Source organism: Jaminaea rosea (assembly GCF_003144245.1).
Source record: "Jaminaea rosea strain MCA 5214 unplaced genomic scaffold BDZ90scaffold_8, whole genome shotgun sequence".
In the NCBI taxonomy this organism is placed as follows: Eukaryota; Fungi; Basidiomycota; class Exobasidiomycetes; order Microstromatales; genus Jaminaea; species Jaminaea rosea.
Genome location: NW_020289982.1, coordinates 361745 through 377648, shown reverse-complemented (window position 1 = coordinate 377648; position 15904 = coordinate 361745). Strand labels below are relative to the sequence as shown.

At 59.8% G+C, this 15904-nt stretch overlaps 6 protein-coding genes across 6 annotated transcripts; 5 read left to right on the top strand and 1 right to left on the bottom strand.

Annotated features, from left to right (window-relative positions):
- The first annotated feature begins 452 nt into the window (after positions 1-452).
- On the top strand, positions 453-5203 carry BDZ90DRAFT_232677 (hypothetical protein). The gene has a single exon (XM_025506342.1). It carries the CDS (start codon positions 709-711, stop codon positions 5188-5190), a length of 4482 nt encoding a protein of 1493 aa, XP_025361729.1. The 5' UTR covers positions 453-708; the 3' UTR covers positions 5191-5203.
- Positions 5204-5482: 279 nt separating this feature from the next.
- Positions 5483-7431, top strand: BDZ90DRAFT_232676 (hypothetical protein). The gene has a single exon (XM_025506341.1). It carries the CDS (start codon positions 5515-5517, stop codon positions 7255-7257), a length of 1743 nt encoding a protein of 580 aa, XP_025361728.1. The 5' UTR covers positions 5483-5514; the 3' UTR covers positions 7258-7431.
- Positions 7432-7615: 184 nt separating this feature from the next.
- Positions 7616-10101, top strand: BDZ90DRAFT_232675 (hypothetical protein). Its single transcript, XM_025506340.1, has one exon. The coding sequence runs from the start codon at positions 7710-7712 to the stop codon at positions 9822-9824; it is 2115 nt and encodes a 704-aa protein (XP_025361727.1). The 5' UTR covers positions 7616-7709; the 3' UTR covers positions 9825-10101.
- BDZ90DRAFT_186447 (alpha/beta-hydrolase) lies at positions 9924-11425 on the bottom strand. The gene has a single exon (XM_025503824.1). The coding sequence runs from the start codon at positions 11340-11342 to the stop codon at positions 10014-10016; it is 1329 nt and encodes a 442-aa protein (XP_025361726.1). The 5' UTR covers positions 11343-11425; the 3' UTR covers positions 9924-10013.
- A 115-nt stretch (positions 11426-11540) lies between these two features.
- On the top strand, positions 11541-14324 carry BDZ90DRAFT_232673 (hypothetical protein). The gene has a single exon (XM_025506339.1). The coding sequence runs from the start codon at positions 11580-11582 to the stop codon at positions 14298-14300; it is 2721 nt and encodes a 906-aa protein (XP_025361725.1). The 5' UTR covers positions 11541-11579; the 3' UTR covers positions 14301-14324.
- Positions 14325-14423: 99 nt separating this feature from the next.
- BDZ90DRAFT_232672 (ribosomal protein L1) lies at positions 14424-15865 on the top strand (the record flags this gene model as incomplete). The annotated part of the gene is made up of 2 exons (XM_025506338.1): positions 14424-14790; positions 14853-15865. Coding segments are annotated over exons 1-2 (1075 nt in total), but the record flags the coding sequence as incomplete, so codon positions are not given.
- Between the last annotated feature and the right edge of the window lie 39 nt (positions 15866-15904).

Genomic DNA, 15904 nt, shown 5'->3' with positions numbered 1-15904 from the left:
CGCGGGCGCTCGGACGTCGCTTTGCCTTGCGAGCGACAGAGCCAGCATGGGGCTCCGTCTGCTCTTCTCACCCTTCCTTTGGCGGGCAATAGCACGGCCTCTGCCTTGTCCTCGCCTCCGGAGTAACTCTCGACTCACAATCGAGCTCTATGCTCTCTCGCACGTCTACTCTCTTGTCTGTCAGGCTGACTGGCTGGCTCCGACAAGCGACACACTTTGCTCCCTTGAACGCAGGCAAGAAAAGGCTACGGCGATTGCGCTGTCTGAGTGCTTTGGTCTGAGCGGCCGCCTATCCTCCCGCCCTCGTTTCGGGAGCCGCCGCCGGTCCTGTCCGCCTGTGCCTTTGCGAGGGTCAAGAGTTGCGACTCGAGATCGCCGCGTTGAAACTCGACTCGACTCAGACTCGGACTCGGACACGGACGCGGACTCGACTCACAACTTGGCCCACCCTAGTTCTGCCGCCGCTACTGCTCCTGCTCTCTCAACTCAACTCAATCGTGCGAGTCAATCGCCAATCCTAAGCAGTCAGTGCCAGCGACCAAAGCCCACTGCCCCACAGTCTCTTAGCCTTGAGTCTCTTCCTTGTCTTTGGTACCAATTCCCCACACCACCGCATTACCAAGGCCTCACCCCCGCATCTGCCTGGATAGGCATTGATAATCAGCGCAACCTCTACTCATCGACGGACGCATCGCCCATGTCTCGACAATGAATGAGGGTCTAGGGCACTCGTCTGTCCCACCCATCACGGGCATGCAGCCGCCCCCATCATCGTCAATGGCGCCCCCAAGGATCATCAAGCCGGCATCAACTGCTGTGCCATCATCCTCATCCTCAACAGTGCTCAGCAGTCAGCAGCACGCTTATAGCCATCGATCTCGTAGAGATAGTTCTCGCTCGCCTCGTCGTGCTCGAAAACCATCCCCAACTTCCTCATCTGCTGAGCGCCTCTCGGCCTCGCCACCAGACAGGCTTGTGGGCCTTTCGTCTCAGCGACAACTCCGTCAGCTCGAGAGGCTCGCCTCTTGGCCGAGCCAGCCAGACGCTGTCGTAACTCAACATTACCAAGCGGCAACCACGCCGATGCCCATCTCGCACATCGCTGCGGGCAAGCGGCCAGAGATCGTTGCCGTAGACGACGCTATCGTCGACTCTCCGGATGTAAATGCTTTGCTTCCGTCACCTCCCACCGCTGTCGCCAAGGCCGGCACCTCATCACCGCAATCAGCTTCGGCGCCATTGGCACATCCACCGCCGCTCGATCGAGGCAGAAGCGCCAATGTCAGCCCGTCACGCCGGTGGGATCGACGTGGAGCGAGTGCTACTGTTCTCTCCGGCGGGAGTGCCTCTGGCAGTGGGAGTGGCGAGGAGTCAGAGATCACCGTTGGGCCCAGTCATCAGCGCAGGCTGGCAGAAAATGTAGACGCAGCATCAGCATCGAGCAGCACGTCGACCGCCGCCAGCACCGGCGCCCACCGTCCATCGCTGTCGCTGCAGCGCCCCAAGAGCACCACGCGTGGTGGATCGTCGCGAAGGTCCAGGGGAGGCGCCAAGCTGGCGCTCGAGGCGGGAGAAAAGGTCAAGTCGGATCTCAGCGACTTGACGAGCTCCGACGAGGAGGGAGCAGTGGCTAGTCGATATGCTCGCAGTCGCAGAGCGAGCTTGGAGCGAGATAGACTGCGAGGCCTACAGATTCTACTGGCCGCTGGCAAGGGAGGCAGTGCTGCTGGCCTGTCCGACGAAGACCTGCTTCATCTGGCATCCTACGAGGCAGCTGGCTCCATGTCAGCTTCGACTTCCACATCTGCAACGCCCACCACGACGACAGATGACTTCTCGGAGCGGTCCAGCCTGCTGAGCCGAACGTCGTCATACGAAGCATCCCCCGTCACGTCGCCTATAGTGGCACCGACGCATGTACTGCCGACCACCAGCCGCAAGGCAAGGAGCAGAATCAACAGCACCGAGCCTGGAAGTGCCGCCTTCTTCGGTCTGGCAGACGACGAGGAAGAGGCAGACCGTGCTTCCGCTCCAGCCTCGACCCTCTCTGCGACCGCCTTGTCGAATGCCCTCTCCTCGACGCAAAGAGGATCCCGCTCTCGCTCTCGCGGAAAGAGTTCAGACGCTGGTATCTCATCGTCACCATCGCCCGAAAAGGTGCGATCAGTGCCCGGCTCGCGAAGGCCGAGCCATCCAGAGAGCGCTTCATTAGGGCCAGCAACATCCTCCTCGGTCCCTCACCGCGCCAGTGCCATCCTTGGCTTCGCACCCATCTCATCAACATCGTCAGCGGCAGCGCATTCGGCCACGTCACCCAGGCGCAAGAGTCGCAAGCAGGCAGCAATGATGATGCGCTCCCTATCGCGCAGCCTGGGAGGCTCGAGCAACAGTGCTGCCGGGATTGACGACATCGACTTGCTCTCTGGCAGCTCAGTAGGGTCCATCGAAGATATGATCTGCATTGATCAGGTGGAGTGGGCTCCCGACGCCGAGGAAGGAGGAGGAAGGAGCAGGGTTGCGACGCCCATTGGCAAACCAAGACGAGGTTCTTTGATCAGCGTCCTACGTACGGGTGCAGACGAGGCGCCGAGCACCACGATGGGCAACGCCACCGTGGCTGCGGTCGAAGCCAAGTCACTCATTGGCAGCGAAGATGAGGGCAGCACTGGAGATACTGCCTCGTCCTCCCCGGCTTCGTCTCTGCTGCCGAAGACGCCCACCGCGTCCTCGGTCCCTTCAACATCGCCTTCCAGCGGGCTCAGCAAGAGTCAAGAGCGTCAGTCTGGGTTTGCTGTGGCCTACCAGGAGAGGCTGAGCAACTTGCAGAGCCAATTAAGGTTATGGGCGAATGAAGGCAATGCCGTAGGTGGGCAGCCACCGTCCGCGTCTAGCTCCGAGCAGCAACAACAGCAAGCCGGTCTCCTCGCCAGCAGCTGGAGGCAGATTGCTCGTCTGCCTAATCTCCTTTTCCCAGCCAGCAAAACGGACAAGAGCAGCTTCCAAAGCGGCGCGACCTCATCTCAGCAAGACAGTAGCTCCGCCTCGAGCACTCCTGTCCCAGGCTCCACGCCCACAGCTACTCCCCTTGCCTCCGCAGACTCGTCCGCCATCACTCTACCAGGTAGCAGCGATACACCTTCTGGATCTTCTAATCCGAGCCGACGCCCCAGCGTAGGCTCGCGAGGCGTCGTTGACCCTCTGGAAGGAGACCGAGACCCTGGCGCGTACATCACGGGATTAGGCCACAGGATCGACCCAGATGTAGAGCTCTCATCTGTTGTACACCTTCAGTCGTTCAGGCTCAGCCCAAACTCCCATTCTAGAGGGAGAAGCGTTGATTCTCGTCCGGCTTTGGCGGCTAATCGGCTGTCCAGCCATGCCTCGCGACATGCTGAGAGGAGGACGGCGAGCGATACGGAGCAGTTGCCAGCACCGCTATCCGCTCATGAGGGAGGAGCGATCGATAGCGAAGGGGAGGAGGAGAGGAGCTCGATGCTGCCTGCGTTGGATTTGCCTCCGCCAGCAACCAAGATTGTGACGTCGAAGGTCAAGCCGCAGTTCACGCTGCACGACGAGGAGGATGAGTACGACGAGGAGCACCAGTATGCAGCGCAGACCGCTCCTCTCAAGTCAGCCAGTCCAGCATCAGCGCATGAGGACTCCGCTCCTGAACCTGCTGCCGATGTCGGCTCAGCTCCTATCCGCGCTAAGGCTCCTCCTCAAGTAGATGACGAGGGCTTTACCACGGTTGTCGGGCGTCACTCAAAATCCTTCTCTCCCAGATGTTCCAGACCGGCAGCAGAGACGCCCGGCCCTTCTCCTTCGCACTGGGCCGGTGGAAGCTACACCTCTTCGGAGGAGTCGGATGCGGATCTTTCGCGAAGCACCGTCGAAGCGAGGGATGAGGATGCCGCTCGACGCACTGGCGGGCGAAGAAGTCGCGTTGTCACCGCATCCGTGGAAGATCGCGACGAGGATGGTGCGGCTTTCGACGAGGATTCTCTCCCACCCGCAAGAGGCCGTCGTGCTCGTGGCAGAGGTCATGGTGCTCGCTCCTCTTCCGGCCGTGGCAACTCACCACCCGCTGGCCTTTCGAGAAGCAGACAATGTGCCATCGGCTTGTTCTCTTCCAAGTCCGGCAGCAGGAGGGCAGATGCAGAGGACAGCTTTGCTGCGGCGATGAAGACTGTCAGGAGCTCGCCGGATCTGACGTATGCGGGGGCTGCGGCTATTGGACGTGGGCTGTCAGGAGGTCAGGCGAGCGGGACCAGAGCAGGCAGCCAGCAACGCTCCTCACGCAGTCGCACGACAAGCAGCAACAGCCCTACAGGCGGTCGAGAAGCCAGCAAGGACGACACTCCCTCGTCATCGTCGGAAGACGACACCTGTCGATCACGCGGTCGTGCCGGCAGCATCAAGGTGACCAGCTCCTCCTTTGCCCACTCGGAACATCCTCCTAACAGCCTGCCGCGCTCGGCCTCCGCATCGAGCTTGGAGTCTATGGCGAGAAGGCAGAGTATGATGTCCGCTCAAGCGCTGCAGACGGGCACGGCGGGTGGACCACCGCCTCCGACTTCGCCGACGCTGCCGATCGTCATGCCCCCGGCGACGACGGCGCACGGTGGGCTGATGTCCTCGCCTGCGTTCGGAAGCCCGGCATCGTCGTCTTCATCGCCATCCCTGCCATCCATGCTGAGTCGAAGTGCACCCACGGATGCGGCGTCCCCGACAAGCGGCGAGGACAATGGCGAATCCTCATCCTCATCATCGAGCTCGGCTCCTGTCCTCCCGCCAACACCTGCCCGCCCCACCCTGCTCAGCAACAGTGCACATCTCTTGATGCTCTCTCTTGAGCTCGAGATGATGCGTGCCCAGAAGATCAGCGCACCTCTCAAGGTCAGATGGGCGAAGCAGAGGGCTTCTAGCCTGCCTGCACCTACCGCTTCGAGAGGTCAGCAGCAGATAGCTTCATCGACTTGCGATGATGCCGACGAGGCAGCGGCACTTGAGGCTGCCGCTACTGACGGGCCTGCACCGGATGCAGTGGCTGTCCATGAGGCCGTTGAAGAAGCAGAGCAGTTCAACGACGTATCGACGGCGGAGGGGGCAGGAGTGGCTCCTGCGTACTTCTATCGCTATGCGTACCAGCCTCATCGAGGGTCGAAGCTGCGCAATGTTGTCAACGCGTGAGGCGGGAGAGGAGGATAGACACTAAGATTAGATAGATAGAGCGATGAGGTTCTGATTCGTGTACTTTCGATTGACAATACCCATGATCATCTTTCCAACTTTCTGCCTTTGACTGAGCTGCCTGTTGAGCAGCCTCATCGTCGTGCATCCATTTGAGGGAGGGGGGCCAGAAGCAGGCCCCGGCGTGTGTCGACTCGGGCCGGTCGTCCGATCCGGCGCTGGACTGCTCCGGGGACGAGGTCAAGGCGGAGGCCGATCCCACGCGGAGAAGCGACTGAGCTGCATTCATCGTCCCCACTTCCATCACAACCATCCCCATCAATTATGAGCGACGACAGCAGAGATGACGCGCCATCCTCCTCCTCCTCCTCCTCATCAGCGCCCGCAGCACCAACAACATCGTCGACTGCGTTGACCCCACCTCCATTGATGCCCTCGTCCTCGCCGCCCGAAGCCCTCCACGCACAAGCGGTCCGCTTCCTCACATCACTTCGACATCACTCTCCTGACTCATCCCTCGAGTCGCAGCGAGAATTCTTGCGCTCAAAGGGCTTGGGAGAAGATGCGATTGAGGCTGCTTTCCGGGATGCAAAGAGGCCGGATGGGTTGAGCAAAGCCGGCGATGGGGAGGGGCAAAAGCAGGCCGCTCGAGCATCATCATCGACATCGACATCGTCGCTGAGCGAGCAATCTGCCTTCGATCAAGCAGCTCGCGCGTTCGATGACCCGTTGCATACGCCTATGCCAGATGTTCCCTCGCGCAACTATCCGCGCTCGCCCCTGGCCCTCTACTACGACGATGACGAGCGGGACAATGCTGCGCTCGCTGCCGCAGGAGGCAATCTCGAAGAAGCGATTCGACGACAGGAGAAGGCTCGACGGTACAATGTGTTGCTCTCATTTTTCAGAACCCTTTGCTACCTCTTCACACTCGGTGGGGCTCTCACTGGGGTAGCCGTGTTGCTCTACCGGTCCTTCGTCCTACCTCGTCTGGCTTCAACCTTGAACGGGCGAAGCTTCCTGCTGAAACACCACGTCGGGCTGTGGGACAATGTTGTTGGTTCGGTCAGAGCGCTGAAGGGAGGAGCGGCTGGTGCTGGTATGGGGCCGGAGGGACTTAGAAAGGCGGTCACAAAGGCCGAGGTGGAGGCGGAGGGACCTAGGAAGGGAAGCAGCGAGAGACGCAGCAGCCTTACTAAGAAGGTGCAATTCGCTGATGAGGTAGATGGGGGGAGCTTAGAGCAGCATCAGGCTGGAGAGACGGAGCCCCTCTTGCCGAAGAAGGTAACGCAGATGAGCAGCACTGATGAGGACAAGGAGAAGCAGGGCAAGAAGGAGGGCGCTGTACAGGATGACGAGAAGGCCACGCTCAAAGCAGAGGGCCAAGAGGACGGCGAGCAGACCGCTGAGGAGGAGGCGGCCAAGCAGCAAGAGCTCGAGCCCATCGACGTGTGCGCTCCCATCCGCGAGTCCCTCGCCGCGCTCGTGCAGAGACTTCGTCAGGACAGGCAGGACGATGCCGCAAGCTCATCGGTCGCCGCCCGCGCCACGACGGTACAAGACGAGGAAGTCGAAGAGGGCAGCGATGCCAGCGGAGGCAGCTGGGAGGATGAAGAGGAAGATGTGGAGTTCGACCCCTTCGTTGAGGTCCACGGCGCCTCCTCGTCAGCGGACAAGAAGAAGAGCAAGACGGCCAAGAAGGCCGGCTCTGGGAGCAAGGCGAAGAAGAGTACCTCAACCACCCCTCCCTCATCATCCGCTGCGAACGTTTCCCCCCCCGACTCACCCCTCTATACCTCCCTCTCTTCGCTCAACGCAAGCGTCACCGCCCGCCTCATTGCCTCATCAAGCGCTGCTCGCTCCTCCTCGCGTCATCAGACTGCCTTCTCCTTTGGTCTTCCTGCTCCAGCTTCGTCATCTGACAAGAAGCAAGAAGCCACAGGAGAGGACAAGACTGCGGAACTCAGTGCACAGATCAAGGCGGAGATTCGTTCATTGAAGGGATTGATGCTCAGTAGGAGGAACTTCCCTAGGGCCAATTTGGCAGTGGCTAGTGGGAAGGAGTGATGATCGGGTAGCTCGAGGACGCGTAATAAGCACGACGGCCATCTTCTGTACGTTACTGGCGTCCTCTTCTCATCGGTCCATTGCACCGGATCATTGTAATTCCGCTCTTGCGCGACGCGAGATCAATGCCTTGCCCTCTGATGCAATCGACAAGTAGCCATTCTTGCCTGTGCCTATGCTCATTTGAACTAGTTGAGCTCGAGACAGAGCGAAAGGATGAATGAACAATGCTTGTTCTCTGTCTCAAGATGAGTCGCGCTCAGGCCACCCAAATCCGCGCGGGGCATCAGCCGGCGGCACAGTGGAGCAACCAAATCGAGCCACGTCGAGGCTGTTGCTCGCTTCTGTCCTCCTTAACATCGGCTTCTCATCGTCGTTTGCGCCCTCAGCTGCTCCTCTTTGCCTGTATCTCACGGTCATTGGAGTAGCAAGACACCAGTTTGCCCCTCACCATGTCATCCTCCACGCCCGTTGGGGCCCACGCCCGCAACCCCTCAGATGACGATTGGGCCCCTGCAACGATGGTGAGCGACTTTGATGATCACCAGCAAACAGCGACTGCCTCGTCACTCCCAGATTGGGATCAGTGGGACGACTTTACGACTACCGCAGGCCCTAGCAACAGCAGTCGACCCAGCTTTGCGAAGCGCACTTCGCAACCTTCCGCCCAAAATCAGGCAGACGATGACTTCTTTGCGGCATTGGAGCGCTCAACGCCTGGCGAGGGCCCAGCAACTTCATCAGCTACAGCATCGGCCGCAGCCGCAGCTGCTGCAGGGGGTGGTGAAGGTTTCTTACTCCCCATGGGCGTGGCTACACCGCCTGTCGTCCGCCCACCTTCACCGCCGGAGATTGACCTCGAGCAGAGGAGAATAGAGGAGCGGGATAGACAGTTGAGGGCAGGAGGGATTGTCCAGGCGGAGGGAGGAGGTGGGGGTGCAGATGAGGATTGGTTTGCCAAGTTCGAGCGCAATCTCAAAAGCGGCAGGGGTCGATCAGACTCGCAGCTCCAAGCAGAACTGGGCAGCGAACAGCTCGAGAGCATGAAAGAAGCGCATGCAAGTCCTTTGCCGACGCCCTTACGACCTAAGCCTCAGGAAAGGGGCAGCGACTACTTCTCGCAAGGCAGACTCGCACCACCTCCATCATCATCAAAGCAGCAGCAGCAGCAGCAGCAGCAGCAGCAGCAAGCGGCCAACAACTCCTGGTGGGGCTCTATCCGCCACCTGGGCTCAGACTGGGCGCATCGCGCTGCCGACTACCTCGACCCCGGCGTGGACTTTTCGGACGAGGAGCTTAAGCTTGCCCGCAAGATGGGAGTCATAGACCTCGATAGTCGGACGGCCACGCCTGCTGGGGGAGCTACACCAGCGAGAGGCAATACGCCTGCGCCTATTCCTGGCAAGCCAGAGAGAAAGGGGACCGCAGGGAGTAGTAGCAGCGGTAGCTCTGCACCGGCGAAGGTGGTCAGCGGAGCCCCTGGCGTGGACTTCAGCTCGCTGAACCCCAAGTGGAATGCAGGTGGCTGGACTTTACCGGCTGACGACCCCTCGACGAGCTCACGAGCGCGCATGGCGTCCGCTGAGCGCATGGCCGCAGCTGCGTCCAATGGGCACTCAGAAAAGAGCACTTCGCAGACCAAGAAGCAGACCCGCCTTGCCCCGCTGCCAGTCTCTTTGACTGGGCGAAGGGAAGACTCCTCCCCTGTCATCACAGACTCGCACGCTGCACATCTCCAGCCTCACCTCCCGCCGCGACTGAAGTTGGGCAGGACGTGGCGACTCTGCTACTCCAGTGATCAGCATGGGATTAGCCTTGAAACGCTCTACGACAGAGTGGGGAGAGCGATGGACTCCAAGCCTGGCTCGGGTGATCAGGATGACCGGAATGGCTACGGCGGGAGCAGCAGTGCCTCCAGTAGGCAGGACGGATGGCTCCGTGGGGCTTCCTCTGCCACCAGAGCGGCGCTGGGCGGCGACGAATTGAGAACCTCAGGCGGCTCATCCTCTCTGTCAGGCAACAGCATCCGTCTCGGCTCTGGTCTCACCTCGATGCGCGATGCAGGCCTCATCCTGGCCGTGCGAGACGAACGCGACCAAGTCTTCGGCGCCTTTATCAACGAGCGCCTCACGCGCGTCCACCGGGGCTACTACGGCAATGGAGAATGCTTCCTGTTCCGCCAAACGAGGGGAGAAGAGGTGGTAGTGTATGCTGCGACTGCTAGGAATAACTTCTACGCTCTGGGCGAGAAGGGCTATTTGGCTTTTGGAGGGTCGAGCGCTCAGTATCAGGAGGAGAGGAGGAGGGAGGCAGAGGAGAGGGCGAGGCGCAATGGGTCTGTACCCTCGAGTATGGCTAAGCAGTCGTCGAGCTCGTCAGGAGCATCGTCGGGTTACGGCCTCTGGCTCGATGAGGACTTCTCGCGCGGAGTAACGGCGAGGTGCGAGACGTTTGAGAATGCGCCACTTGCTCAGAGCGGGGAAGACGATGATGCAGGCGGTGGGGTGGAACGAGAGCAAAAGTTCGAGCCTGTCTTCGTCGAGGTTTGGGCTGTTGGCTTGGACTGAAATGGTCATACATTAGAAAGGCTGAAGACGCGACATTCTCGAGATTGTGCCTTCTCTACTGCTGCTGCTGCTCGTCTATCCTGCTGCAAAGCAAGTGTAGCGTGTCAATGAGCGTGCCCTTGTCAAAGGAGCCAGCGATGTCCATGCTCGCCATCTAAAGTGGTATCACGTTCTCCGACTCCTCGCCGCCTACTCCCTCGCCCTCGCCACCAACCAATCGCAAATCTGATTCAAGACAGCATCCGTCTTCTCATCGTCCTCTTTACTCTGCCCCTTTACCCGCTTCATCATCACGTGCTCGTACCCCTGCCATAACTTGAGCTCGCTCCTCCCGTCCTTCTTGAGGGGCAGCCTCTCGTAGAAGCGCTGAGAATGCTGGTAGGAGGTGGCGCGATCTTTAGTGCCGTGATGGATGCACACGGGCACCTGGATCTGCTCTACAGAAGCGTCGAGCTCATTGAGCCCTTCAAGGATAGCCAGGCCGGTGGCGATGCGCAATCGCCCCTTGTAGGTCATGGGGTCGAGGTGGAACTCCTCCTCGACTCGATCGTCATCACTGACATTCCCGCGTACTGCTGAGGCGAGGGGCAGTCGACCGAGGAAGACTTTGAGGCAACGCCCGATAAGCTCTACGACGTAGGGTGGTCGCGACTCTGGCGAGATACCGATCATGGGAGCCGCTACTGCCACACCAGAGATAGTGGGGCGATGCCTGCTGTCGTCGTGTGCTGGGCCCGAAACGGAGCCATCGATGCTGTTCCCCTTGGATGAGGGGGAGAATTGAGAAGCGTAGAAGAGGGCAGTGAAACCTCCCATGGAGTGACCCTCTAGGAAAAGCTTGCGTGACTTGACGTCCACTGAGGCTCGTACGCCGTTGTCCCCTGCGCCGGAACCACGAGCGCCATGGTCGTACTCGGCGACATCGGCAAGGACGGCGTGAACGGATTCTGTGAGGAGCTTCATGCTAGGCAGGTAGGCGTGCAGCCCGCTGCTCCTTCCAAAGCTAGGCAGGTCGACCAAGATGACTCGAAAGCCGCGTGTAGCGAATCGATGGCCGTGCGGTACGAGCTTTCCGGAATAGTCATTGATGCCATGCAAAAGGAGCACATCGGCATCGAGCTTCTCGCTCTCAATGGCGCCCGGAATCCAGAAGACGGTATAAGAGACAAAAGTCGCCCTTCCAGGCTTATCCCACGTTCCTGCCTTCTTGAGAGCTTCACCATCCAGGTAGACCTTTCCCCTTCTATGCTTGACCTCCGGGTTCTCGTACACAAGTCGCCTCTCCCAGTCGTTGAGTGGGACTTGCGCACGACCGTACGTGGCATCGTTGCGAGGGAGAGAACCGGGGTGGGCAAGATTGAGGTGGCAGAGGAGTGGCTCGAGGAGAATGGTGTAGAGCTGCCAGAGGAGGCCGATGAGTGCGCTGCTGAAAGTGGTTACTGGGATGGGAGCATAAGGACTGGAAAGACCGCGAAGGGTCAGCGGACGGCGTGGCTTCGTCTGCGTCGTGGTAGACATGGTGAACGGGTATCGCAGGGGAGGAAGGGAACGCCTCAGTTGGTGGTAGTGAGGGAAAGGAAGCCAAGAAGGGCAAAGGGTCTCGTCTAGCGTGAAAAGTGGAGCGTTGGCCCCTCGCGGCTCGCGGCTCGCGCTTCCGTCTTGTCTTGTTCTCATTGACGGACGCTCAGTCCGCCTTTGATTCCAGACTTGCTGCATCCTTTGCACCTCATCACATCTCCTCCGATTCGCCCTGTCATGAGCGATGACGAAGCCCGTCCGGCCGTCGTTACATTCGCAAAGAAGCGTAGAGGACCGAAAGCGACATCTTCAGGGGCAGTAGGAGGGTCAGGCAGCGCAGCGTCCTCGAAGCCATCTTCCAAGGCGCATACACCTGCCCCGGATGATGGGGAGGAGGAGGACGATGATGGTGGCGTCGTCGTCAGGACAGCTGGCAGGCGGCGAGGGGGAGCTGCGATCGGGTCGAGCTCAAGAATACCCCCCTCCTCCTCATCCTCAAAAAGACCCAACGCAAGAAGCACAATCTCCTCATCCGCCCTTGACACCGACGCAGACGGTGATGCTGAGCTCGATGCTCCCATAGCCGTCAAGGCACCTCGTTCTGGCTTGGCTGTACCTTCCAATCTAGATCAAGCCAGCATTGCCCCTTCGCTCCTCGACAACGATGCTGTTGCTTCCGGTCCTTCCTCTCACTACTCAGCGCAACACCTCGCCGACCTTCGACAAGCGAGCAGTCGACGCCTCGAGACGTTACAACAAGACAGTGCGTCGGCAACCGTCGAGCTGGATGAGCATGGCAACCCATTGTTCTCTATGGATCACACCGACAGCTCCGCTACCCCTTCAGCGTACCAGACATTAGCCGACCCAACTGCTTCAAGTGGACATGACTCAGCGGCCTTCTTCGGCGCTGAGCACTTGGATGGGGCTTCGGGGTCCATGCCTAGCCAAGCCGTCATTGACGCTGCCAAAGAGCAGCGCAGGCGGCGAGCAGCTGCTGCGGCTGGCGAAGGCGAAGGGGGTTCTGAGGACTTCGACTCCTTGGATCAAGGTGGCTCAGCGATAGAAAAGCGCTCTCTCATCTCGCGCAGTAAGGGTTACGAGCTCGATACCCGCAGCAGTCGCGAGGACGGTACAGTCCCCTCACTACGGAGAGAGGAAGATGAAGAAGGCTCAGGCGAGGACGAATTTGCTGACTTCACAGGCGCGCAACAGCGTATCAGCTTGGATGCTGTCAAGCGACAGAAGGAGATTGAGCGACAACGTCGCGAAGAGCAAGCACGCGCAGCGGACAGTGATGCCGACATGGATGGGAGTGGCGATGACGATGAGGATGATGAGTTCGAGCGCGTACAGATGAGAAGGATGGGCGCGGCATTACGTCAGGAAAGGGAGGCGAGAAGCCTCGACCGGCCTAGAAAGCAGCACAGGTCAGCTCCTCTACCTGCCATTGCCCCCCTCCCGGGACTGGGTGCGGCGCGCTCACGTCTCGAAGCGCGCCTCACTTCCCTCCAAGAGGTGCAAGCCTCGCACGAAGCTCTGGTGGAGCGCTCCACGCACACGCTCAGCACCCTCAACGCAGACGAAGAAGCGAACAAGGGTTCAGTTGTCGCCTGGGGCGAGAAAGAGGGCTGGGCTCGCGAGCTTGCTACCTTTGTGGAGAGTCTGGCGCAGCTGCTTGAGGAGAGATGGAAGGGGTTGGAGGAGGTGGAGGTTGAGTGGGATGAGGTGCTGATGAAGAGGGTGGCACTTGTCCAGGGGGTCAGGGCGAGGGAGATGGAGGACGAGTTGAGCTTGTTTTGGGGTGTCTCAGGAAAGTCGCTCTTGCCTGCGCGGAACAGTGCCAAGGACAAGAAGATGGGAGACATGGAGGAGGACGACGAGAATGGTGCTGCCGGAACGACGCAAAAGGAGCATGCACCAGTCAATGACGGCGACGCTACATCACCTCTACGCGCTCAAAGGCGGGAAAGTGGACCTGTCCCCGCCAATCAATCCGCCGCCGTGCTACGGGAGGTCGTCCTTGCACCTGCCGACCTTGCAGCTTTCACTCAAGCGCAGTCGGCCTTGCACTCTCGCCTCACCTCCCTTCTCAGTAGCGTCAAGGCGCCCGAATTCCTCTGGCCTGCCGTAACAATCGAGGGCGGCCAGCCGCACCCCTCGTCAGTCCACAGCCGCTTCCATGAGTGGCGCCGTCGCTACCCACAAGACTATGCGCAGTCGTGGGGCTCACTAGCCCTGGCTGGTATCTGGGAATTTTGGGCACGAAAGGAGGTCGCGTTGAGCGACTGGGCTTCACTCGATTTAGAGGGGTCGGAATGCCTCGGGGCGATCTATCAGTATTTGGAAGAGTGTGCAAATGCACCTGTGGAAGGCGCTGGGGGTGGAGAGGACGAAGAAGTCATCGGCACCCTGGTCAACTCGGCCTTCATGTCCCGCCTGGTTCGGCTTGCTTCAACGGCCTACGATCCGTGGAGCGCGACGCAGACACGGCAGGCGCAACGCCTTCTTGTTGGGATGGCGGACGTGCTCCCTGAGGCGGGGGCGAGGTTTCAGAGCGTAGTCTCATCTCTGCTAGAAGCGTTTGAGGAGCACATCGGAAGGCTCGACGAAGTGCTTCTCTGCTCCTCCCCCGCCCTCCCCCCACCAGGCTTCCACCCGCTCAGTATCCCTGCCCGGCTGGCATTCACTACGAGGCTGGTGGGAGGGGAGGGCAGCCTGCTCTTCAACCTGCTCAGCTTGTCGAAACTGGTGCGAAGCAAGGGAGGCGAGGCCCAACTGAGAGTCCTGGAGGCGTTGGTGGATCGACTGGTCTCCCGAGTCGCTTGGCCCTTGATGAGGGAATGCGGTGAAGCTGGAGGACAACGTCTTGCGAAAGTCGTTCTGGAGATTCTGGGCAAAAGTGGTTTGAGTGTGCAGGCAGATTTGAGAGCGAGACTGGAAGGGCTTGCTGCTTGAAATTGTCATATCGTCACGAGTGGCCATGGTTGTGAGCGGGAGCGTGTCACGTGCGCGTGAGGCGGACAGAGGCGGGAGCGAGGATGAGGAAGTCGCTCGCTCGGTCCGCTCTCTGGCTGCTCCCGAAGATCCATCGTCTGGTCCTTTCGTCTTTGTATGCACCTTACCACTCAGCATGACCATCCTCATCAACTCAACGACTCGTAGGGCAGCGAGAGTGCTGACCCAGCAAGCCGCTGCTCTTGGCGCTGCGTCGTCATCAGCAGCATCAACGTCCCGCACTCTCCTCCCTCCTCATCCTTCATCCTCTTACCCTGCGCCACGCCTATTCTCTACCACCCCTGCCAATCACGGAAAGTCACGCCCAGGCGAGGGCAAGGATGCAATCAAGCGTCGCAAAAGGGCTGAGCGTATGGCCAAGAGTGGCGAGAATGAGATTGAGAAGGAGCGAGAATTCTACACATTGCAGGAGGCCGTTGAGATCTTGAAGGTGAGCAGCAGCGACCCGCAACCTATCTTTCACAGCTCACCTTCTCACGTTGCACTCGTCAGGCAGTCGAGGTTGCTCGTCCCTTTTCCAGCTTCGAAGTACACATCGTAACCTCCATCTCCTCGCACCAATCCAATGCCCTTCGAGGACGCCTCACCCTCCCTCTAAGCACATCGCGTCGGCCCCCTTCCCTCATCATCTTCGCAGCCGACGGTACACCCGCCTCGGCCTCGGCGAAAGCCTACGCATCGTCGCATCCAACGATCCCGATTCAAGTCGGGGGAACCGAGCTGATCCAAGCCGTGGTGGACGGTAGCGCGGGTAACTTCGATAAGGTTCTTGCAAGCCCGGAGATGATGCCTGCGCTAAGCAGGGCCTTGGCTAGGAGCTTGGGACCGAAGGGTCTTATGCCCAACGCAAAGAGAGGGACGGTTGCCGAGGGAGAGGAAGAGATGGCCGAGGCCATCGGAGAGGCGGTGGGAGCTGTGGATTGGAGAGGTGACAAGCAGGCCGTCGTGCGTGCAGCTGTTGCTCGTACCTCCTTCTCCCTCCCAGAGGTCAGGACAAACTTGAGGGCATTCATGGCTTCGGTACTGGACCGCGCAACGAGCTCTACCCTGTCGGGCGGCAACTCAACCAGCGGCAATGCTTCTTCAGCGTCAAGGTCTTCGACGGGAAGGTCGAGGTGGAGCACTTTGGCTGCGAGGGGGGATGGGGAGAGGGCACCGCCTGATGCTGTCAAGAAGGCCAAGGGGATTGTCAAGCAGGTGCACATCAGTTCCACTATGGGTCCCGGGATCAAATTGCCTGTTGAGGAGGTGATCTGAGCAGGGAGCGTTGGCAAAAGGTGAAGGATAGGAGGAAGAGAGCGGCGCATCCTGACGGTGCAGAGGAGAGCTTGCAATAATGAGTCGTCATTTCTTTGGAGGCGAAGTACAAGGGAAGATGAAGGGAGGGAAGGTGAGCAAGAGACGGGTAGAATAAAAGAGAGATGTGCCATCTTCATCACTATCGAGATCGGGTACCCAGAGAACCAAATCAGCCACTCCCTCCAGTCTTTGCCCCTCTTGCCGCTCTGCTTTCGTCGCTATCGTCGTCGCATCCCGTCGTCTAC